This window comes from Lipotes vexillifer, unplaced genomic scaffold (genome assembly GCF_000442215.2).
Source record: "Lipotes vexillifer unplaced genomic scaffold, Lipotes_vexillifer_v1.1 scaffold1258, whole genome shotgun sequence".
NCBI lineage: Eukaryota > Metazoa > Chordata > Mammalia > Artiodactyla > Lipotidae > Lipotes > Lipotes vexillifer.
Genome location: NW_006773444.1, coordinates 359,140 through 382,786, shown reverse-complemented (window position 1 = coordinate 382,786; position 23,647 = coordinate 359,140). Strand labels below are relative to the sequence as shown.

Sequence of the window (23,647 nt, the reverse complement as noted above, 5' to 3'; positions counted from 1 at the left end):
GGATGCGGGGGGGGGGAGCCCCTCAGAGGCATAATCACAGCTGCTGGGCGTCGGCACCGTGACGGGCGTCTGCATCAAACGGCAAATCATCCTTTGATCTGGACAAACGGGGCCATGAAAATGGTCTCTTAATTGGGTTTGAAAGCTCTCTTGGAAGAAAAGCCCATTTCCCGCCGTGTATGGGGTGACACTTGAAAACCCAGAAGATGAAAGGACATTTCTGCTCCCAGCGTTCACAGCCGAGCGGCCGCGCTCACCGTATTTCTTTCTGCCTCCTAGCGGCTTTGCCATGGCAACCTTTGTCTGAGGCAGGAAAGCAAAGGTATCATTACTGTTCTTGGAGCAAGAATGCGCCTGCCCCTACCTCGGCCCAGATCTGCTTCCCACAGAGGCCTGGAGACACGCTCGTTCTCCTGTCCCGGTCCCCGAGCCGTGACACTTATGGATGCCTGGCTGACGATTATTTCACTGGGCAATTTTTTGTTTGTTTCGAGTTTTATTTTCAATTCTTCTTGTCAACACATCTCCTTAATGCTGACTATATTTAGTGAAACTTCCTTTAGAAGTGTGTAATGACCCTTTCAGCTATAACTATCTCTGTTAATATATTTTTAAAATATTTTAAAATTTCACATATATGTGATACCATGTGGTATTTGTTTTGCTCTGTCTAGCTTATTTCACTTAGCGTAATGTCCTCTAGGTTTATCCATGACAAGATTTCCTCTTTTTTTGTTAAGGCTGAAAAATATATATGAATATATATATATATATATATATATATATATATATATATATATGTATGTATATATCACATTTTCTTTACTCTTTTTTTTATTTTTAAATTTTTATTAGAGTATAGTTAATTTACAATGTTGTGTTACTTTCTGCTGTACAGCAAAGTGAATCAGTTATACATACACCTATATCCACTCTTTTTTAGATTATTTTCCCATATAGGTTATCACAGAGTACTGATTAAGAGTTTATTTATAGTAGGTCCTTATTAGTTATCTATTTTATATATAATAGTGTGTATGTGTCAATCACAATCTCCCAATTTATCCCTCCCTGCCTTCCCCCCGCTTGTAACCATAAGTTTGTTTTCTACCTCTGTGACTCTGTTTCTGTTTTGTAAATAAGTTCATTTGTACCTTCTTTTTTTGGATTCCACATATAAGTGATCATTGGGCATTTTTTTGAAAAAGCACTTTTTGTTGCCTGGAGAAGGGGAGTTTTCTTTCAAGACATGGACAGAGCCCAGAGGAAAACCTTCAATGAACTGCCGTGGTGATCCAAGCCTTTCCTTAGAGCGTGGTTCAAAGGAGTGCGGACACTGGGGGGTGATGAGAGGTCCAAGCCTTCAGACAGAGGATGGCATTGGGGGGAGCTGCACTCACACAGGAGTCGGGCGGGGGTCGGGGGCGTGTCGGGGATTCCCCTCCCCGGAGCCACGCCTTTCAAGGGGCTTTGCACCTTCCACGTCCAGGGAGAAAGCAGGAGACAGTGGACAGGCCCTGACTCACAAGATGGGGACACAGGAGGAAAGCAGCCACGCGGGGGGATGTGTGAGGTCCAGTGCCTGCCCTCAGGGGGCTCGGATCTCCTGCTGTAGCTGCTTTAGCTTTGCCAGCTGTTTCTTTAACCGGATCTAAAACCGCACGGTCTAAATCCGTATCTAAAATCATTGCCGGTGAAAATGCGACCTGAAGAAAATGTAAAACCCATTTTAGAGGCTGAATTGAGAAGATTACATATGTGTATATATGAGTCCATGCATTAGAGCTACACAGCTATACAGAACTGTGAGTGAATGTCTTTATCTTCCTGCCTGAAGGATATAAGTTGGCTTAAAAGAAAAAGTAAAATCATCGAAACAGTAAAAATAAATAAATAAATAATAGGAAATCAGGATCAATGAAAGGGGGAGAAAATATTAACGAGAGGTTAACCTCTTTATTTTATTGTATACTTCTCTGTAAAACTCTAAAATCTTTTTTTTTTTAAATAGATCTTTATTGGAGTATAATTGCTTCACAATACCGTGTTAGTTTCTGTTGTACAACAAAGTGAATCAGCCATATGCATACATATGTCCCCATATCCCCTCTCTCTTGAGCCTCCCTCTCACCCTCCCTATCCCACCCCTCTAGGTCATTGCAAAGCACCAAACTGATCTCTCTCTGCTATGTGGCTGCTTCCCACTAGCTACTTTACATTCGGTAGTGTATATATGTCCATGCCTCTCTCACTTCGCCTCAGCTTCCGCCTCTCCCAGCACCGTGTCCTCAAGTCCATTCTCTATGTCTACATCTTTATTCCTGCCCTGCCACTAGGTTCATCAGTACTATTTTTTTTTTTTTTTTAGATTCCGTATATATGTGTTAGCATACAGTATTTGTTTTTCTCTTTCTGACTTACTTCACTCTGTATGACAGACACTAGGTCCACCCACCTCACTACAAATAACTCAATTTTGTTCCTTTTTATGGCTGAGTAATATTCCATTGTATATATGTGCCACATCTTCTTTATCCATTCATCTGTTGATGGACACTTAGGTTGCTTCCATGACCTGGCTACTGTAAATAGTGCTGCAACGAACATTTTGGTACATGTCTCTTTTTGAATTATGGTTTCCTCAGGGTATATGCCCAGTAGTGGGATTGCTGGGCCATATGGTAGTTCTATCTTTAGTTTTTTAAGGAACCTCCATACTGTTCTCCATAGTGGTTGTATCAGTTTACATTCCCACCAACAATGCAAGAGGGTTCCCTTTTCTCCACACCCTCTCCAGCATTTATTGTTTGTAGATTTTTTGATAATGGCCATTCTGACCTGTGTGAGGTGATACCTCATTGTAGTTTTGACTTGCATTTCTCTAATAATTAGTGATGTTGAGCAGCTTTTCATGTGCCTTTTGGCCATCTGTATGTCTTCTTTGGTAAAATGTCTGTTTAGATCTTCTGCCCATTTTTTAATTGAATTGTTTGTTTTATTTATATTGAGCTCCATGAGCTGTTTGTATATTTTGGAGATTAATCCTCTGTCCATTTTTTCATTTGAAGATATTTTCTCCTATTCTGAGGGTTGTCTTTTTGTCTTGTTTATGGTTTTCTTTGCTGTGCAAAAGCTTTTAAGTTTAATTAGGTCACATTTGTTTATTTTTGTTTTTATTTCCATTACTCTAGGAGGTGGGTCAGAAAAGATCTTGCTGTGGTTTATGTCAGAGTGTTTTTCCTATGTTTTCCTCTAAGAGTTTTATAGTGTTTGGTCTTACACTTAGGTCTTTAATCCATTTTGAGTTTATTTTGTGTATGGTGTTAGGGAGTGTTCTAATTTCATTTTTTTACATGTAGCTGTCCAGTTTTCCCAGTACCACTTATTAAAGAGGCTGTCTTTTCTCCATTGTATGTTCTTGTCTCCTTTGTCGTAAACTAGGTGACCATATGTGTGTGGGTTTATTTCTGGGCTTTCTGTCCTGTACCATTGATCTATAGTTCTGTTTTTGTGCCAGTACCATACTGTCTTGATTATTGTACCTTTGTATTATAGTTTGAAGCTGGGGAGCCTGATTCCTCCAGCTCCGTTTTTCTTTCTCAATATTGCTTTGGCTATTTGGGGTCTATTGTGTTTCCATACAAATTGTAAAATTTTTGTTCTAATTCTGTGAAGAATGCCACTGGTAGTCTGATAGGGATTGCATTGAATCTGTAGAGTGCTTTGCGTAGTATAGTCATTTTCACAATACTGATTCTTCCAATCCAAGAGCATGGTATATTTCTCCATCTGTTTATGTCATCTTTGATTTCTTTCATCGATGTTTTATAGTTTTCTGAGCACAAGTCTTTTGCCTCCTTAAGTAGGTTTTTTCCTGGGTATTTTATTCTTTTTGTTGCAGTGGTAAATGGGATTGTTTCCTTAATTTCTCTTTCAGATATATCATTGTTAGTTGTATAGGAATGCCAGAGATTTCTGTGCATTAATTTTGTATCCTGCAACCTTACCAAATTCATTGGTTAGTTCTAGGTGTTTTCTGGTGGCATCATTAGGATTGTCTATGCATAGTATCATGTCATCTACAAACAGTGACAATTTTACTTCTTCTTTTCCAATTGGTATTCCTTCTATTTCTTTTTCTTCTCTGATGGCTGTGGCTAGGACTTCCAAAACTATGTTGAATAAGATTGGTTAGAGTGGACATCCTTGCCTTGTTCCTGATCTTAGTGGAAATACTTTCAACTTTTCACCATGAATATGATGTTTGATGTGGGTATGTCATATATGTCCTTTATTATGTTGAGGTATGTTCCCTCTATGCCCATTTTCTGGAGGGTTTTTATCATAAATGGGTGTTGAATTTTGTTGAAAGCTTTTTCTGCATCTATTGAGATGATCATATGGTTTTTATTCCTTACTTTGTTAATATGGTGTATCACACTGATTGATTTGCATACATTGAAGAATCCTTGTATCTCTGTGATAAATCCCACTTGATCATGGTGTGTGATCCTTTTAATACGTTGTTGGATTCTGTTTGCCAATATTTTGTTCAGTGTTTTTGCATCTGTGTTCATCAGTGATATTGGTCTATAATTTTCTTTTTCTGTGATATCTTTTTCTGGTTTTGGTATCAGTGTGATTGTGGCTTCGTAGAATGAATTTTGGAGTGTTCCTCCCTCTGCAATTTTTTGGAAAAGTTTAAGAAGGATAGGTGTTAGCTCCTCTCTAAATATTTGATAGAATTCACCTGTGAAGCCATCTGGTCCTGGACTTTTTTTTTTATTTTTTTTTTTAAACATCACACCCCCTCAGGTTTTTTTTTTTTTTTTTAATACACAATGTATTTATTTATTTATTTATTTATGGCTGTGTTGGGTCTTCATTTCTGTGCATGGGCTTTCTCTAGTTGTGGCAAGTGGGGGTCACTCTTCATCGCGGTGCGCAGGCCTCTCACTATCGCGGCCTCTGTTGTTGCGGAGCACAGGCTCCAGACGCGCAGGCTCAGTAATTGTGGCTCACGGGCCCAGTTGCTCCATGGCATGTGGGATCTTCCCAGACCAGGGCTCGAACCCGTGTCGTCTGCATTGGCAGGCAGATTCTCAACCACTGCGCCACCAGGGAAGCCCCGGTCCTGGACTTTTGTTTGTTGGAAGATTTTTAATTACAGTTTTAATTTCATTACTTGTGATAGATCTGTTTATATTTTCTAATTCTTCCTGGTTCAGTCTTGGAAAATTGTACCTTTCCAAGAATTTGTGCATTTCTTTTTGGTTGTCCATTTTATTGACATATAGTGGTTTGTAATAGTCTCTCATAATCCTTTGTATTTCTTTAGTGTCAGTTGTGATTTCTCCTTTTTCATTTCTACTTTCATTGATTTGCGTCATCTCCCTTTTTTTCTTGATGAGTCTGGCTAAGGGTTTATCAATTTTGTTTATCTTCTCAAAGAACCAGCTTTTAGTTTTATTGATCTATGCTATTGTTTTCTTCATTTCTATTTCATTTACTTCTGCTCTGAACTTTATGATTTCTTTCCTTCTACTGACTTTGGGTTTTCTTTGTGCTTCTTTCTCTAGTTGCTTTAGGTGTAGGGTTAGATTGTTTATTTGCGAGTTTTCTTATTTCTAGAGGTGAGATTGAATTGATATAAACTTGTCTCTTAGAACTGATTTTGCTGCATCCCATAGGTTTTGGATCATTGTGTTTTCATTGTCATTTGTTTCTAAGTATTTTTTTATTTCTTCTTTGATTTCTTCAGTGATGTCTCAGTTATTTAGTAGTGCACTGTTTGGCTTCCATGTATTTGTGGTTTTTACAATTTTTTTCTTGTGATCAATTTCGAATCTCATAGCATTGTGGTCAGAAAAGATGCTTGATATGATTTCAATTTTTAAAAATTTTCCGAGGCTTGATTTGTGATCCAAGATGTGATCTGTCCTGGAGAATGTTCCCTGTGCACTTGAGAAGAAAGTGTATTCTGCCACTTTAGGTGCAATGTTCTATAAATATCAATTAAATCTATCTCGCCTATTGTGTCATTTAAAGCTTGTGTTTCCTTATTTATTTTCTGTTTGGATGATCTGTCCATTGGTGTAAGTGGGGTGTTAAAGTCCCCTACTACGATTGTGTTACTGTTGATTTCCCCTTTCATGGTTGTTAGCATTTGCCTTATGTATTGAGGTGCTCCTATGTTGGGTGCATAAACATTTAGAATTGTTATAGCATCTTCTTGGATTGATCCCTTGATCATTTTGTAGTGTCCTTCCTTATCTCTTGTAACTGTCTTCATTTTAAAGTCTATTTTATCTGATAAGAGTATTGCTACTCCAGTTTTCTTTTGATTTCCATTTGCATGGAACATCTTTTTCTATCCCCTCGCTTTCAGTCTGTATGTGTCCCTAGGTCTGAAGTGGGTCTCTTGTAGACAGCATATATATAGGTCTGAAGTGGGTCTCTTGTAGACAGCATATATATAGGTCTGAAGTGGGTCTCTTGTAGACAGCATATATATAGGTCTTGTTTTTGTATCCATTCAGCCAGTCTTTGTCTTCTGGTTGGGGCATTTAATCCATTTACATTCAAGGTTACTATTGATATGTATGTTCCTATTACGATTTTCTTAATGGTTTTGGGTTTGTTTTTGTGGGTCTTTTTTTTTTCTCTTGTGTTTTCTGCCCAGAGAAGTTTCTTTAGCATTTGCTGTAAAGTTGGTTTGGTGGTGCTTAATTCTCTTAGCTTTTGATTGTCTGTAAAGCTTTTGATTTCTCTGTTGAAATCTGAATGAGATACTTGCTCGGTACAGTAATCTTGGTTGTAGGTTTTTCTCTTTCATTACTTTAAGTATATCCTGCCACTCCCTTCTGGCCTGCAGAGTTTCTGCTAAAAAATCAGCTGATAACGTTATGGAGATTCCTTTGTGTGTTATTTTTTGTTTTTCCCTTCCTGCTTTTACTATTTTTTCTTTGAATTTAATTTTTGTTAGTTTGCTTAATATGTGTCTTGGTGTGTTGCTCCTAGGGTTTGTCCTGTATGGGACCCTGTGTGTTTCCAGGACTTGGGTGACTATTTCCTTTCCCATGTTTGGGAAGTTTTCCACTATAATCCTTCAAATATTTTCTCAGACCCTTTTTTTTTCTCTTCTTCTTCTGGGACCTCTATAATTTGAATGTTGGTGCATTTAGTTTTGTCCGAGAGGTCTCTGAGATTGTCTTCAATTCTTTTCATTCTTTTTTCTTTATTCTGCTCCTTGGAAGTTATTTCCACCATTTTATCTTCGTTCTTCTGCCTCAGTTATTCTGTTATTGATTCCTTCTAGTGTGTTTTTCATTTTAGTTTTTTGTGTTGTTCATCTCTGTTTGTTTGTTCTTTAGTTCTTCTAGATCTTTGTTAAACATTTCTTGTATTTTCTCAATCCGTGACTCCATTCTATTTCCAAGGTTCTGGGTCATCTTTTTTTATTTTGTGGTATGTGGGCCTCTCACTGTTGTGGCCTCTCCTGCTGCGGAGCACATGCTCTGGACACGCAGGCTTAGCGGCCATGGCTCACGGGCCCAGTCGCTCCGCGGCATGTGGGATCTTCCCAGACCGGGGCACGAACCCGTGTCCCCTGCATCGGCAGGCAGACTCTCAACCAGTGCGCCACCAGGGAAGCCCATGGGTCATCTTTACTATCATTACTCTGAATTCTTTTTCAGGTAGATTGCCTATTTCCTCTTCATTTTTTTGGTCTTGTAGGTTTTTACCTTGCTCCTTCATCTGTGACATATTCTTTTGCTGTCTCATTTTTTTTCCTTTTTTTTTTTAATGAGTGTGGTTGTGTTCCTGTCTTACTGGTTATTTGGCCTGAGGCTTCCAACACTGAATTTTGTAGGCTGTTGGGTAGAGCTGTGTCTTGGTGCTGAGATGAGGACCTCCTGGAGACCTCACTCTGATGAATATTCCTTGGGGTCTGACGTTCTCTTTTAGTCCAGTGGTTTGGACTCGGAGCTCCCACCGCAGGAGCTTCAGCCTGACCCCTGGCTTGTGAACCAAGATCCCACAAGCTGTGTAAGGGTGGCCAAAAAAAAAAAAAAGAGAGAGAGGAGAATGATAGCAAAGTAAAAAATAAAATTAGACTAGGAAACTAACAGGTATGTTAGAAAAAATTAAAAATAAAAATATAGATGAAACAACTGAAGCTAAAACAGAACCACAATAGTAAAAAAGAGTAGAATAAAAGGTGGAAAAGGCCTTGGCTGTGGAGGGCGAGGCCTAAGCAAGGGCGAGGTTTGGGTAGTCAGTGGGGCCTATGCTTAGGACACACAGGGCTGGAAAAGGCCGGGGGGTTGGGGGCTTAAGCTCAACAGAACAGAAGGGGCTCAGACGTGCCTCCAGCCTCTGTTCTCAGAGGGCGGGGAACCCCACCTGGGAGACCAGCAGGCTTCCTGGGTTCTAGTGGACATGGCAATCACCCTCCACTCCTCTCCTGCTCCTCCGGTCCTGGAGGGCCCCTCCCACCTGCCTCTCCTGATCTTCCTGGCCTCCCTCCTATGCCCCCAGGACCCACATGGCCTGGAGGGGGCTTTGGAGGGCGGGGCAGCAGCCTGGGAGCTCAGCAGGCTCCCTGAGTCCGAGTGGGCGGGGCAAACGCCCTCCGCTCCTCTCCTGGTGGGTCCCTCCTTCCTGCCTCTCCTGTTCTCTCTGGCCTCCCTCCTACGTACCCAGGACCAACCCAGCCCGGAGGGGACCTCTGAGGGCGTAGGACCTGGTCCGAGAGCCAGGCAGATTTCCCCGGCCGATTGGGCAGGGAAAAAGTTGGGTGCACTCCCCCCTGATCTGAGCCCCCCCCAAGGGTCCCTCCAGGCATGGGAACCCCTCCCCGCTCTCAGCCACCCCTCAGGGGCACTGGTCCTGTCCAGCCTCCACTTCTCCTCCCCCCTCAGTCCCCCCACGTGGTACTGGTTCCCTTGGGGGTTCTGCCCATCTCCGTGGCCGTCGGGGTCCCCCACCAGCATACAGCAGCCACCCCAGTTGTGGGGAGACGTGAACTCTGCGTCTCCCCACACCGCCATCTTGTCTCTGCCCCTCTCCCCTAAAATCTTATAAACCTTCTCATAGTCAACAAAACTCTACCTTTTAAATTTTTTCTTTCTAATGGTAATACTGTTCAGCTCCTGGTTTTTTCCAGGATTTACTAAGATTCCGTGATCAAGAGCAGGAGGAACAGGAAAGTTGATTATAAATGTGGGGAGGTTCCCGCCGGGCAGATGTGGGTGTTGCGGTCCGGGAGCCACACGCCTGGAGTCAAGTTCCCCGGTAAATGCGACCCGTGTCCCAACCAAGGGCACCCGAGAATCACCAACACCAATCAGAAAGATTAGCAAAGGATTTATACAAGTACAAGTATAGAAGCTTACACAAGCTGTCCGGACAGGGTCCCACTCGGAGAGAAGTGAGTGAGACCCCGACCAACAGTCGGGCGAGGCCTTTATACCCTTTACAGGACGGGAAGTTCCCAGGGAGGGAGGGAGCTGTTTAATTTTGAATCAGCCAGTCAGGAACCCGGTTCTTCCTGCCCCAAGCAAGTAAGCAAGTTTCTTACAGAAGCCAAAATGTGCTTTTAGCCCTGAAGCTGTTCTTCCGTTTCTTTCGTCACATTCCCCCCTTTTTCTAGGAACTAATCAAATCCTTGATTCCTGGTCTTCCGTATTCAGGAGGTATGTTTCGTTTTGGGCTAAAGTTTGCCCAGTCAATCCATCTGTTAGTGCCCACGTCCTCTGTGGTGTAGTCTCTCTTTATTCTGCTATGAAGAATCCAAGTCCGGACACCGTCGACTTTAACAGCATTCGGGGTACTCAACACAATCAGATGAGGTCCAGTCCACCTAGTCTCCGATGTCTGGGTGTTATGCTTCTTTACCCAGACTAAGTCTCCAGGTGGCAATGTGGGTTCCGGAAATTTTATTTTCAGTTTTTGTACAAAAGCTTTCCATTGCCGAGGTTCAGCAGGGCAGCGACAGCAACTTGTCCGACGCATGAGGGCCACCTGGAGGCCACTGTGTCCAGCCATCTAGAGAGAAAGGCTATCGGCCTTCACCAGGGCCCAAGCCTCTGAGTTAGTACTCCCCTTGCCACCCCGGCTCGCCCACATCAGGGTTGGGGAGTGCCAGAGCAGAAGGCGAGGCAAGAGCCCTTCCAATGTCCTGGAAGGCCCTCCCTTGTGTCTCAGCCCAGCCAATCTTGGTGGCCTCGGGGCCACTCCGGCCAACACCCCCCAGGGCATCGTATAGAGGCTTGGCCAGCTCTGCAAATCTGGGTATCCAGAGCCGGCAATAGCCCGCCATTCCCAAGAATTCTCTCAATTCTCCCCCTTGTGGCAGGGGCTGGCAAGGCCAGGATGGCCTGAGTGCGTGGCTTTCCTAGCCATCTCTGTCCTCCTTTTAGGATATACCCTAAATAGTTTACTTGTTCTTGACAAATCCGAGCCCCTTCAATTGAGAGTTTATAGCCCAAGTCCTGTAGTAACCTTACTAGGCCTTTTCTTCCTGTTAGACAATCCCGCAGTTTTTCCAGCCACAAGTAAATCATCCACATATTGTAAAAAGGTTACTTCGGGAAACTGGTTATGGAATTCGAAAACGAGTTTTTAACAGTTCATGTAACCCTGTAGATCCCAGATGCGTTCCCTCATGAAAGCGTCGAATCACCATCAGACCTAGGTTCTCAGGAATAAAAACTCGGTGATCCCCGTCCTGCCCCCACAGGGGCAGTCAGGCATGACCAGCAGGGTGACTGCCTGCTTGCCCAAGTCGACCTTCCTGTCCGTGGTCCAAAAACAGCGTTGAGTCCCAGTGGCCCCCTGTAATCCATATCATTCCTTCCTTCTCGTTATCTAATCCCCCCCCCCTTTTCTTTTGTATCCAGTCCAAATCCTTGGAATCAATCAAGAAACTTGGTTACAATAACGAGAATTATGAATGATTACGTTTAACATACCAAGTAATCTTAGTTAAATATTTTTCTTTAAGATACCTCAGGGGACCTCTAAAGTATCACAAAGTTAACTGGAAATCAAAAGAAACAATTAAAATTTGATATTTGGGAAGTTTGTCAAAAAGTTTTAAAACAGTTGGTCAAATAAGATCATAGGTCACTGTGAGACAATACTTATTCCTTAACCAAAGTTACAAAAGATCTCAAAAGCAAATACAGATCACTTAAATGCAAAGAAACTCACACAGTCTGTTGTCAAAAGCAGCTTTCTAAGAATACTTTGGGGGAAGAAACCAAATCCAGTCTTGTTCTAGCCCATTCCTAATAAAATCCATTTACCCAACTAAATTCAGTCCAATCTTAGAAAATCCTGAGCATGTATTACTGTTTTCAGTATTTTTTAATTCTCATTCGTCCCACCTTCTTTTACTGAAAACATACATCTTACCTTCCTTAAAAGTTTTTTTTTTTTTTTTTACATTGAGTTACTTTTCTTGTTGACAGATTTATAACAGATGGAATAAGGTTTTATTTGACCGTTAGGAAACCTAGGTACAACAGAAGTATTATACTCAACATTGATGACTCTAAAGACATGTCTATATTAAACCAACAAGTTTAAGCCACCTTCAATACCAGATATCAGTTTAGTACTGAATAGTTTTCAGATGACATGAACCCGAAATTCATTCTGGCCAGATTATTTTTTTACTTCTGAGTATTTATGTAAGTGTTTGATTTTTTTTTTAAAGCCAATTAAGTAGAGCTCTTCTATGAATTAATTTTTGGCAATACCATACATCTACAACACACATATAGATACGTATGAAAATACAAACACAGAGGTCTCATTGTTCCCATTCCAAAATTTCAGTCCTGAGTCAGGTACAACATAAAATCTATCAGTTACAAGGGGTTGGATTCAAATTGGGCTTCTGGCAGATGGAACAAATCAAGGTCACCAATCTAGATGGCTAAACCCTTTTTACTAGTGCTTATAGAAAAGACACTTGGGATCTCTATTTATCCTTGACAAGTCAAGTGTTAAGTTACTTAACCCTCTTTTTTTTAAATTTGCATTTAAAAAGATGGCAGAGATAAGGGTTTCTTAGAAGACCAGATAGGACATTTGTATCTCAAAGGTTTCCCCTTTGTTTAATACTTAGCTGAGGGGAGAAGGCCTCTTTTAAAATTCCTATCAGGCTAAAGTCCATTTCCCAAAAGCGGCCTGCCTCGTTGCCTCGATACCGATGCAGTTCCTGGTGTTGTGAGTTGGCCCCTTGGTTTACTTGTGCACAAGTCACACATTGCCTAGTGACTGAGAATACTTTTTCTTTTAATACCTGCCTTAACTGTCTCTTCTCAGTTTATAAGTTCTTCCCTTCAAAACCATCTAATTTTTGTAATTTCCTTCGGATACCTGGGGCCGACTGTGTCACAAAGGCCAAGTTAATTGCCCACCTGCCTGTTTTTTTTTGTGCCTCAGGGTCTATGGGGGTCCATAGCCTGTAAGTCTCCATCAGCCTTTCCAGGAAGGCGGCTGGAGACTCTGTGGCTCCCTGGGTCACCTCTGTAACCTTGGACATATTAGTTGGCCTTCGTGCTGCCGCCCGAAGTCCTGTTAACAGAGCCTGGCGAAAACGGGCCAAATCCCCTCGTCCCTCCTCCGTGTTAGGGTTCCATTCTGGTCGGGTACTAGGGAGCACGGTTTCAATTAGGTTGGGGTTATCAGTGGGCCGTCCATCTGGACCAAGTACCTGTTTATGGGCCCCCCACATGACTTTTTCTCTTTCTTCCGTGGTAAATAAAACCTGTAACAATTGCTGACAGTCATCCCAGGTCGGCTGGTGATTAACGCTTGTGGTTTCCCAGAAAATGGAGGATTCTGTAATTTCCAATTATATAAATCAGTCGTGGAGAAGGGGGCGTAAGTAAGAAAGGGCTGTGCCTCCCCTGGTCTTGGTGCTTGTTGCCGCAGAGGCAGAGCAGTGGGCCTCGGTTCAGTCAAGTGATCTCTAGACCGGGTATGCGGTCTCCTGGGCCGACCTGGGAGGATGTCGTCATCGGGGCCGGTATCCGCCGCGGGAGGGACATAGGGAGGGGGAGGCGCAGACGCCTCGGGAGGAGGGGTTTCTTCTTCTTCCTCTCCCTCCCCTACAAGAGGAGGGGGCGGGGACTTAGAGCTTTTAACATTAGGTTTTTTCCCCGTCCGCCATCTTGGCGGCACATATGTTATCTTTAGATCTTGTTTCCTTTCTGTTGGTAGCTCCCGGCGGGGGCAACCAGGGCCTCAGCCAGTCAGGTGGTGTCTCCACGAGACCCCGCCAACACTCAATATAAGGAATCTGATCATCATGTGCCTTAAAGACAATATCTTCCACCGCATCTATAACCGGAATAAAGAACGTACCTTCGGATGGCCATCCCACCTCAAATGTCGGCCATTCCAATTCACAAAAGGTGCGGAGGGTTTCCGGGGATACAGAGGCCCCGAATTCCCTGGCGATCTGGCGGAAGTCTCTGAAGTGGTCCAGAACTAGGCTCAGGGGGGTCTGCATCCGGAACATACCTTGTCCCATTGTTAAATTTCTGTTGAGCTAAAGGTTTTAGCACAAGCACAAAGCCAAAGTGTCCAAGCAAATGCAAGAGCACACACACGAGTGACAAAAGACAGAAGGAGAGAACAACAAGTTTTGACACAATCCCAGTTCAAAGTCGGGACCAAAGAATATCGAAACCGACTTTGAATTCCCAAGGAGGAATCGCGGCGTCCCGGGACTCCTCCTGACTCCAGGCTTAACGTCGCGTCCGACAAGCCTTAATGGAGTCTCCTAGTTTCTTGCCGGCAAGCCAAGGGTCGCAAACTTACCCGAGGAAGGAGCAGGCGGTGGCTTCGGGGGAGGGACCCTGTTTCAGATCTTTAACCTCCACTTCGAGTAGTCCAAAGACAGGGAGGGACCCTGTTTCAGATCTTTAACCTCCACTTCGAGTAGTCCAAAGACAGGGAGGGACCCTGTTTCAGATCTTTAACCTCCACTTCGAGTAGTCCAAAGACAGGGAGGGACCCTGTTTTACCTCCACTTCGGGTATTCCAAAGACAGGGAGGGGCCCTGTTTCAGGTCTTTTACCTCCACTTAGGGTATTCCAAAGACAGGGAGGGACCCTGTTTCAGGTCTTTAACCTCCACTGTCCGATCCCGGACGAGCCCCCAAATGTTGCGGTCCGGGAGCCACACGCCTGGAGTCAAGTTCCCCGGTAAATGCGACCCGTGTCCCAACCAAGGACACCCGAGAATCACCAACACCAATCAGAAAGATTAGCAAAGGATTTATACAAGTATAGAAGCTTACACAAGCTGTCCGGACAGGGTCCCACTCGGAGAGAAGTGAGTGAGACCCCGACCAACAGTCGGGCGAGGCCTTTATACCCTTTACAGGACGGGAAGTTCCCAGGGAGGGAGGGAGCTGTTTAATTTTGAATCAGCCAGTCAGGAACCCGGTTCTTCCTGCCCCAAGCAAGTAAGCAAGTTTCTTACAGAAGCCAAAACGTGCTGTTAGCCCTGAAGCTGTTCTTCCGTTTCTTTCGTCACATGGGCTCACTCCTAACCATGCCACTCCCTAGCTGCTGATTTGGGGCAAGTTACCCTCTCTGAGCATAGTTTCCCACCCTAAGATGATAAAATTTAGAAATGGGATTATTTTGCAAATTAGCTGGGCTAACACTATGGGTGTTGAATCCATATTCTCTTTCGCTTCCTCCCCCCCTCAGAAGAGTGAATTTTGCATCCTTCTTGATTACTTCGCCAAAATAAGTTGTCGACATTCGTTGTGTTAGCTTTTGCTAAGGCTACCACAACAAACAACCACAGAGGGGCAGCTTAAACAACAGACATCGATTGTCTCACAGTCCGGAGGCTGGACGTCTGAGGTCGAGGTGGCAACAGGGCTGATTTCCCGGAGCCCTCTGCCCTTGGCTGGCAGGCGGGCATCTCCTCCCTGTGTCCTCATGTGGCCTCTCCTGCGTGCGTGTATGTGTGTGTGTGTGTGTGTGTGTGTGTGTGTGTGTGCGCACGTCCGCAGCTCCTCTTCTTACAAGGACATCAGCCAGTCTGGATCAGGGACCCTCTAACTTAGTGACCCCTTTACAGGTCTTGTCTCCAAATATGGTCATGTCCTGAGGTACTAGGAGTTAGGACTTCAACGTATGAAATTTTGGGGGACACACTTCAGCCTGTACCATCAGTGACTGAGGAAAATCCTGCAAGGCAATTTTTGAGTCTCAAAGAAGAGGAATCCCGTTTATAGAAACATACAGATTTATCTGTCCGCGTTGCTGTGCACACAGAGCTGGGCTGAGAGCTGTGCCCTGGGCCCCATGTCCTCCTTTCCCCGGGGAAATGGGCCAGCACCTCCTGGGTAGACCAGGAGGCATCCGCAGGAAAGTGCCTGTGAAGTGGGCCCGGTGATGCCTGGTACGTGCTGAGTGCTCAGACATGCTGGAGGTTATCTTATGAAAAACAGACAGAGCAAGGTTGAATTGATAATAAGAGCTGCAGTGGCAGTCACAGGTGTGCAGCCTTTTCCTGTTGAAAGGAGAGTGAACTTGGCAATTTCAGATGCATCTTTTAAGAAAATATGGGGACCCCAAGTTGCACCTCCCAAGTTTAGAGTTGATTCCCTGGCTGTACTTGGAAGCCCATTTCGATCTTTTCTTTGATTTAGGGAAGTGCCAGTGAAGCCACCCTGGTGACCCTACTGGCTGCTCGGACCAAAGTGACACGATGCCTGCAGGCTGCCTCCCCGGGGCTGACACAGGCCACCATCATGGAGAAGCTGGTGGCCTACGCATCTGACCAGGTGGGTGTGGTTGCCCGGAGCCCCATGGAGCCTCACAGAGCAGAATGATTGGTGTGGCAGCAAGTCAAAACCCACCTAAGCTGTGCAGCAACATTTCCAATCCAAGAACAGTTCCCCAGGGAGACCTATGCTAAAGACAAGGTGTGGGCTGCAGGTGGGAACTTAGTAGATCAAGTTGAAAAGAAAATAAATGTACCATGAGGTCACCGAGACCCCACTTGCACCTGCTTGTGTTGAGGTCATCTGGCTGCCTTCAGAGCAGAGCTGTGGAGATTCATGTGGGACCTGGGCTCAGAGACCTGGGCTCACATCCCAGCTCTGCTGTTTGAAATTCTGCGATCTCAGGTTCATCACGTCAATTCTCTGAGCCATTATTTTTAACCATCAAACAGGGCCAACAGCATCTGTCCCCTGATAATGCTGCTCTGCCAGCTAGTGGCTAAACTAAGGTGAAGGATACAATGGTGCTTTGTAAGGTTTAGAGAACTCTGCAAATAGGGGCATCTAGCATACGGGTCAATTCCAGTGACCAGCCCACTTAAAAACGGTTAAAAACAAAACCAAAACCGAATTGTGTGAGAAGGAACAGGAGGAAAGAGCATTGAGCAGTAACTCCATGAGTGAAAGTGTAGTCGAGAGTGCTGAAAAATGGTACCACTGAAGGATTTGGTTCCACAAGGAATAGCTGATTTAGCTCTGCTGACATAATATTTGTAACGAATTTCTTAAGCCAGGCATTTCAACTGTGACAACTTTGTTCTAGTTAATAAATACGTGTAGCCTGAAATCAGCACAACACCCATATTTTGATGCTTAATCAGGAGTACTGTCTCTGTGTGTATTCTAACTCTAGGCACTAGAGCTCCCTGCACATCAAGAAAACTATTCACTTCTATTTCTATCTCCCTGGTTTCCCAGAAAGACACGAGGAGACTTGAAAAAAATGCATGTGTAGGTATTCAGTGAATCTAGGCTCAGATAAGTTGCTATGAATGTTAGGGTGTAGCCTTTCCCAATAGGGTTTCCATGAGGGAATTTCGCCCTACAGAAGTGATTTGTGATGCTTCTAGATTCTCCCGAGGATGGTGCATGGCCAGTACCATCCTGGGTGATGGCAGTCAGGTGGGTTCCTTACATCCACCGGACGGCCATGGGCTCTAGGGTGCAATTCTTCCTCAGCTCTCAGGCAGGTTCCCCAGGAGCGGGGCCTGATGCGAGGCTTTAGGGGTTCACCGTTTATTGAGTGGTGCTCTCCGGGGAATCCTGTAGGAGTTAGGGAAGCAGAATGGGCAGCGAGGGAGCAAAAGCAAGGATGTGGCCTCTGAGACAGTCACCGCCTGTCACCTCCTCCTGAATGGAATCTACACTTCAGGAGAGCCTTAGCCCCCGGGAACATGGGGTCAAGGTGCTGGTTGTAAATTAATAACCTGATCACCTCACTCCTCCCCTGAGGTTAAAGAGGACGCACAAACCATGAGAAGTTCTTCCGAGAATTGTCTTACGTTTCACAGGAGATTTTAGAGCCTCAGAGGAAAAGAGTAGGAACCGGAGCTTATTGAGTGCCCTTATTAAGGACACACCATTACGTGTCATTATCCCAACTATGCTTTCAAATGGGCATTCACTGCTTCACTAGAATTCAAACCAATGGATGAAAACACCCTCAGGGCTGCCGAGCACTTCTCGCTCTAAGAGTCTGAATCATTAAACTGGGAAGCAGATTCCTCAGGACCTGAAACAGCTCCAGGCCGGAAGGTGGGGGGCAGGAGGGCTGTGAGCTGCTGCAGACTCTACCCCTGCGCTCTCTTGCAGGCACACTCCTCCGTGGAAAGAGCTGGCTTGATTGGTGGAGTGAAATTAAAAGCGATCCCTTCCGATGGCAAGTTTGCCATGCGAGCTTCCGCCCTGCAGGAGGCCCTGGAGAGAGACAAGGCCGAGGGCCTGATTCCATTCTTCGTAAGTTTGTGTGGCTCCACGGGGGTGTCTGGGCCCTGCGGGGCGGGGGGGTGGCCCGCGGTGGCAGGGCCACTTTCCAGGCTGCTGCGGTGGTCACACGCCAGGTGGTACTCAGGTCAGCCCGCCTCTCCTTGAGGGTGGCTGGAGCAAAACTCCATTTATTTTTCCTTCCACTTGTGTGAATCTCAGAAACCAGTAACACCAGAGAACCCAGCCTGGAGGATGCTGCGAAGCCGAGAAGTCTTGCTTCTGCTTCTTGTTAAAAATGATGCCATAGGGTGGCCCCTTGACATGGTAGATGCATGACGGAATCCAAGTGAGCCGAATTAAAAATAAAACACACTTTCCACCTAGATTGGTGTCCTCAGTAGCTGCTAAGAAGCGTCATTTGCGAGAGGTGTATTGCAAGCAAGCAGTGACCAATTAAAATACAAATAAATAGGATATAATTAAAATATCTAACTAGCCAAATAGCAGCTAGTTTTCTTGTGCACGGATGGGCTTTTTCCAGTGGGGAAGAAACAGTTGCTGTTACGACTGGAGGCTGGGAGCTGTCATGCCTGGTGTGATCATGGCATCAGCCGGTGTCTGGACTGGGACGTCAGGTGTGATGGCAGCTGAAAGGCTGTGATTGTGGCACTAGCCCCGTGAGGTCATCTGGCTGCACTTTGGGGTCATCTGGGGAGCTATAAAGAATGCTGATGCCCAGACGCCGCTCCAGCCTCTCTGGGGATGGGACCAGGCATTGGAGACGCTTCATAGCAACTTCCAGATTCTCCTGTGTACCCAGGATTCCATGCTCTGAGGCACACCTGTCAGTATCTGGGCATTTCCTAGTTGTAGAGCAATCTAGGTTCAACAGACTCTAGGGGCCATGTAGTAATAACTTCCACTACTTTTTAAGAGTTAATCTTTGAGACAAGCTCTTTTATCCAAAAAATTGTTTTGAGCAATTCAAATTTAGCACCTTTTACTGAATATCTAACATGGAGGCTGGGAGAGGCACAGAGGGTATGGTTTTATACACAGTTTGATCCTGATTCGAGGAATTCCCAGAGGAATCAGGAGCATAAACAAATAATTGTAGAGACATCAACAAGATTCAGATTGTTGAGTTTTAAGATTTCTTTGTATATTTTGGACACCAGTGCTTTATCAAAAGGTATGATTTGCAAATGTTTTTTCCAAGTCAGTGACCTGTCCTCTCATTCTCTGAAGTATCTATCACAAAGAATAGGTTTTTATTTTTAATGAAGTCCATCTCATCAATTTTATTTTCATGGAATATGTCATTGGTACCTAAAAACTCATCACAAAACCCAAGATGTTCTAGATCTTCTCCAGTGTTATCTTCTAGGAGTTTTATAGTTTCACATTTTACATCTAGGTCTCTGATCCATTTTGCTCTGGTTTCTGTAAAAGGTGTAATGTCTGTGTCCAAATCCATTTTTTTTTGCATGTGGATGTCCAGTTGTTCTAGTACCATTTGTTGAAAAGACTATCCTCTCCCCATTAAATTGCCTTTGCTCCTTTGTCAAAGATCAGGTGACCATATTTGTGTGTGTCTATTTCTGGGCTCTCTATTCTGTTCCATTGATCTGTTGGTCTATTCTTTCCCCAATTTTACACTGCCTGGAATTGCAGTAGCTTTAGAGTAAGACTTGATTGAAGTCGGGTAGTGTCAGTCCTCTGACTTTGTTCTTCTCCCTCAGTGTTGCAAGGGTAGGGAATTCCCTGGTGGTCCAGTGGTTAGAACTCGGCACTTGCACTGCCAGGGCCCAGGGCCCGGTTCAATCCCTGGTTGGGGAACTAAGATCCCGCAAGCTGTGCGGCAAAATATATACATATATATTGTGTTGGATATTCTGGGTCATTTGCTTCTCTTTATAAACTTTAGACTTGGCTTGTCAATAGCCATAACATGATTGGCTGGAATTTTGAATGGAATTTTATAGATCAAGTTAGGAAGCACCGAAATCTTGACAATACTGAATCTTCCTATCCATGTACATAGAATATTTGTCCATTTATTTAGATGTCTCTTTTACTTCTTTCCTCAGAATTTTATAGTTTTCCTCATATAGATCTTGTACATATTTTGTTAGATTTTTACCTAAGCATTTCTCTCTCTCTGTCTCTCTCTCTCTCTCTAGTTTGGTGTTAATGTACATGGTATTGTGTTTCTAATTTCAAACGCAAATTTTTCATTGCTGGAATATGAGAAAGCAATTGACTTTTGTATATTATCCTTTATTCTGTATCTTCTTATAATTGCTTATTAGTTTCAGGAGGTTTTGGGTTTGATTTTGATTTTGGTTTTTTTGGGGGGTGAGGTGGTAGGATATCTATATAGACAATCATGTCATCTTCAAACCAAGGTAGTTTCATTTTTCCCTCCCAATCTGTATATCTTTTAATCCCTTTTCTTGTCTTATTGTAATAGGTAGAATTCCCAGCATCGTATTGAATAGGAGTGGTGAAAGCAAATATCCTTGCCTCGTTTCTGATCTTATAAGGAAATCCTGTAGTTTCTCACTGTTAAGTATGCTCTCAGGTTTTTTTTTTTTTTTTTGCGTTACGCGGACCTCTCACTGTTGTGGCCTCTCCCGTTGCGGAGCACAGGCTCCGGACGCACAGGCTCAGCGGCCATGGCTCACGGGCCCAGCCGCTCTGCGGCATGTGGGATCTTCCCGGACCGGGGCACGAACCCGTGTCCCCTGCATCGGCAGGCGGACTCTCAACCACTGCGCCACCAGGGAAGCCCTCTCAGGTTTTTAATAGATGTTCTTTATCAAGTTGAGGAAATTCCACTCGAATCCTAAATTCGCTAAGAATTTTTTATTATAAATGGATGCTGGATTTTGTTAAATACTTTTTCTGTATCTATTGATATGATTGTGTGATTTGTTTTCTTGTTTAGCCTTTTGATATGATAGGTCATATTAATTGATTTTCAATGCTGAATCAGCCATGCATACCTAGAATAAATCCCACCTGGTTGTTATTTTTTATATATTATTGAATTCAATTTGCTAATATTTTGTTGAGAATTTTCACATCTATATCCATGAGATATTTGTCTACAGTTCTTTCTTGTAATGTCTTTATCTGATTTTGGAACTAGGGTAAGGCTGGCCTCACAGAATGAGTTAGGGAACACTCCCTTTTCTTCAATTTTCTGGAAGAGATTGTAGAGAATTTGTTTAATTTCTTTTTTTTTAACTGAAATATAGCTGATTTACAGTATTATATTAGTTTCAGTTGTACAACATAGTGATTCAGCATTTTTATGGGTTATATTCCATTAAAATTTATTACCATATAATGGGTATAATTCCCTGTGTACAATATATCCTTGTTGCTTATCTATTTTATACATAGTAGTTTTTACCTCTTAATACCCTACCCCTATCCTGCCCCTCCCCCTTCCCTCTCCCCACTGGTAACCACTAGCTTGTTTTCTTTTTTCTTTTTTTAAAAAAATTAATTAATTAATTTATTTTGGGCTGCATTGGATCTTCGTTGCTGCATGCGGGCTTTCTCTAGTTGCCGCTAGTGAGGGCTACTGTTTGTTGCGGTGCTGCGGGCTTCTCATTGCGGCAGCTTCTCTTGTTGCGGAGCACGGGCTCTAGGCACGCAGGCTTCAGTAGTTGTGGTACGTGGGCTCAGTAGTTGTGGCTCGCGGGCTCTAGAGCACAGGCTCAGTAGCTGTGGCACACGGGTTTAGTTGCTCCGCGGCATGTGGGATCTTCCCGGACCAGGGCTCGAACCCAGGTCCCCTGCATTGGCAAGCGGATTCTTAACCACTGCTCCACCAGGGAAGCCCTACTTTGTTTTCTATATCTAGTTTAATTCCTTTCTTAAATATTGGGTAGATTTTACCAGTGAACAAAACTGGGCCTGTTGCTTTCTGTTATGGAAGGCTATTAATTTACTGACTTTATTTCTTTAATAGATATAGGCCATCTTAGTCTGTTCAGGCTGCTATAATAAAATACCACAGACCAGGTGCCTTATGAACAACAGAAATTTATTTCCCACAGTTCTGGAGGAAGGAAGTCTGAGATCAGGGTGCCAGAGTGGGCTCTGGTGAGGACCCTCTCCTGGGTGCAGACAGCTGACTTCTTGCCATGTCCTTACATGGAAGAAGGGGCAAGGGAGCTCTGTGTGGTGTCTTTTACAGGAGCACCAATCCTGTTCTCAAGGGCCCCACCCTCATGACCTAAGCACCTGCCAAAGGCCCAGCCTCCTAATACAAACAACTCTGGTTTCAAGGGTTTTGCGGAGGTGAGGGGGGAACAGAAATGTTCAAGCCATGGTATAAGCCTATTGAGAGGATCTATTTTTCTTTATGTGAGTTTTTGTAGATTACATCTTTCAAGGAATTGATCCATTTCATTCAGGTTTTCAAATTTGTGGACATAAAGTTACTCATAATATTCTTTTACTATCCTTTTACCATCCATGGGATCAGTAGTGATGGTCCTTCTTTTATTTCTAATATTAGTAATTTGTGTCCTCTCTTTTTTCTTAGTTAACCTAGTTAGATGTTTATCAATTTTATCAGTCTTTTCAAAGTACCGGCATTTGGTTTTGTTGATTCTCTCTATTGATTTCCTGTTCCTAATTTCACTGATGTCTACTCTAATTCTTATTATTTCTTTTCTTTTAGTTCCTTTGGATCTAATTTGCTCTTTGTTTTCAAGTATCCTAAGGTGGAAGCTTACATTATGGAATTAAATTTTCCTTTCTTCTCTAGTATATGTATGCATTTCATGCTATAAATTTCCCTCTAAGCATTATTTTCACTGCATTCCACAAATTTTGATAAGCTGTATTTTCATTTTCATTGAGTTAAAAATATTTTTAAAATTTCGCTTGAGACTTTCCCTTTGCCCTATATGGTAATTAAATTCTTTACTATGTTGTCTTTCAAGCCATGAACGTGATATGTCTCTTCGTTTATTTAAATCTCCTTTAATTTCTTTCATCATATAAGACTGGACATGTTTTGCTATTTATACCTACAGAATTATTATTTTTGAACAACTGTAAATGGTATTGAATGTTTAATTTTGATGTCCATGTGTTTATTGTAGCTTATAGAAATAGAATTAATTTTTGTATGTTGATCTTGTATCCTGTAACCCTGCTAAACTAGGAGGGTTTTTTTTTAATGGATTTCTTGGGGGTTTTCTATCTAGATAATCATGCTATATGCAGATAGGTACAGATTTACTTCTTCCTTTATGACCTGTATGCCTTTTATTTCTTCTTCTTGCCTTTTTGCACTGGATAGAATTTCCAGTACTATTTGTATAGCAGTGATGAGGCAGGGCATTCTTACCTTGTTCCCAATGTTAAGTGAAAAGTATTTAGTTTTTCACCATTAAGTAAGATGTTATCTTTAGGTTTTTGTAGGTGTTCATTGCCAGGTTAAGAAAGTTTTTCTCTATTCCTAGAGTTCTGAGAATTTTTTTCATAAATTCGTGTTGAATTTTGTCAGATGATTTTTCTACATTGTTGATATGGTCTTGTGGTTTTCTTCTTTAGTCTGTTAGCAAGGCGGGTTACATTGAATGTCAAAGATGAAACCAGCCTTGCATTCTTGGAATAAATCTCACTTGTTCATAGCGTGTAATTCCTTTTATATATATATATATATATATATATATATTTTTTTTTTTTTTTTTAACATCTTTATTGGGGTATAATTGCTTTACAATGGTGTGTTAGTTTCTGCTTTATAACAGAGTGAGTCAGTTATACATATACATATGTTCCCATATCTCTTCCCTCTTTGTCTCCCTCCCTCCCACCCTCCCTATCCCACCCCTCCAGACAGCCACAAAGAACCGAGCC

At 43.2% G+C, this 23,647-nt stretch overlaps 1 protein-coding gene across 1 annotated transcript in view; it reads left to right on the top strand.

The window, feature by feature from the left end:
* Window positions 1-23,647, top strand: part of DDC (dopa decarboxylase) — a 55,124-nt gene that overhangs the window by 9,819 nt on the left and 21,658 nt on the right. Inside the window, exons 4-5 of the mRNA XM_007448335.1 lie at window positions 15,695-15,829; window positions 17,642-17,785. Coding sequence (XP_007448397.1) covers window positions 15,695-15,829; window positions 17,642-17,785 — 279 coding nt within the window. The remainder of the gene's footprint in view (window positions 1-15,694; window positions 15,830-17,641; window positions 17,786-23,647) is intronic.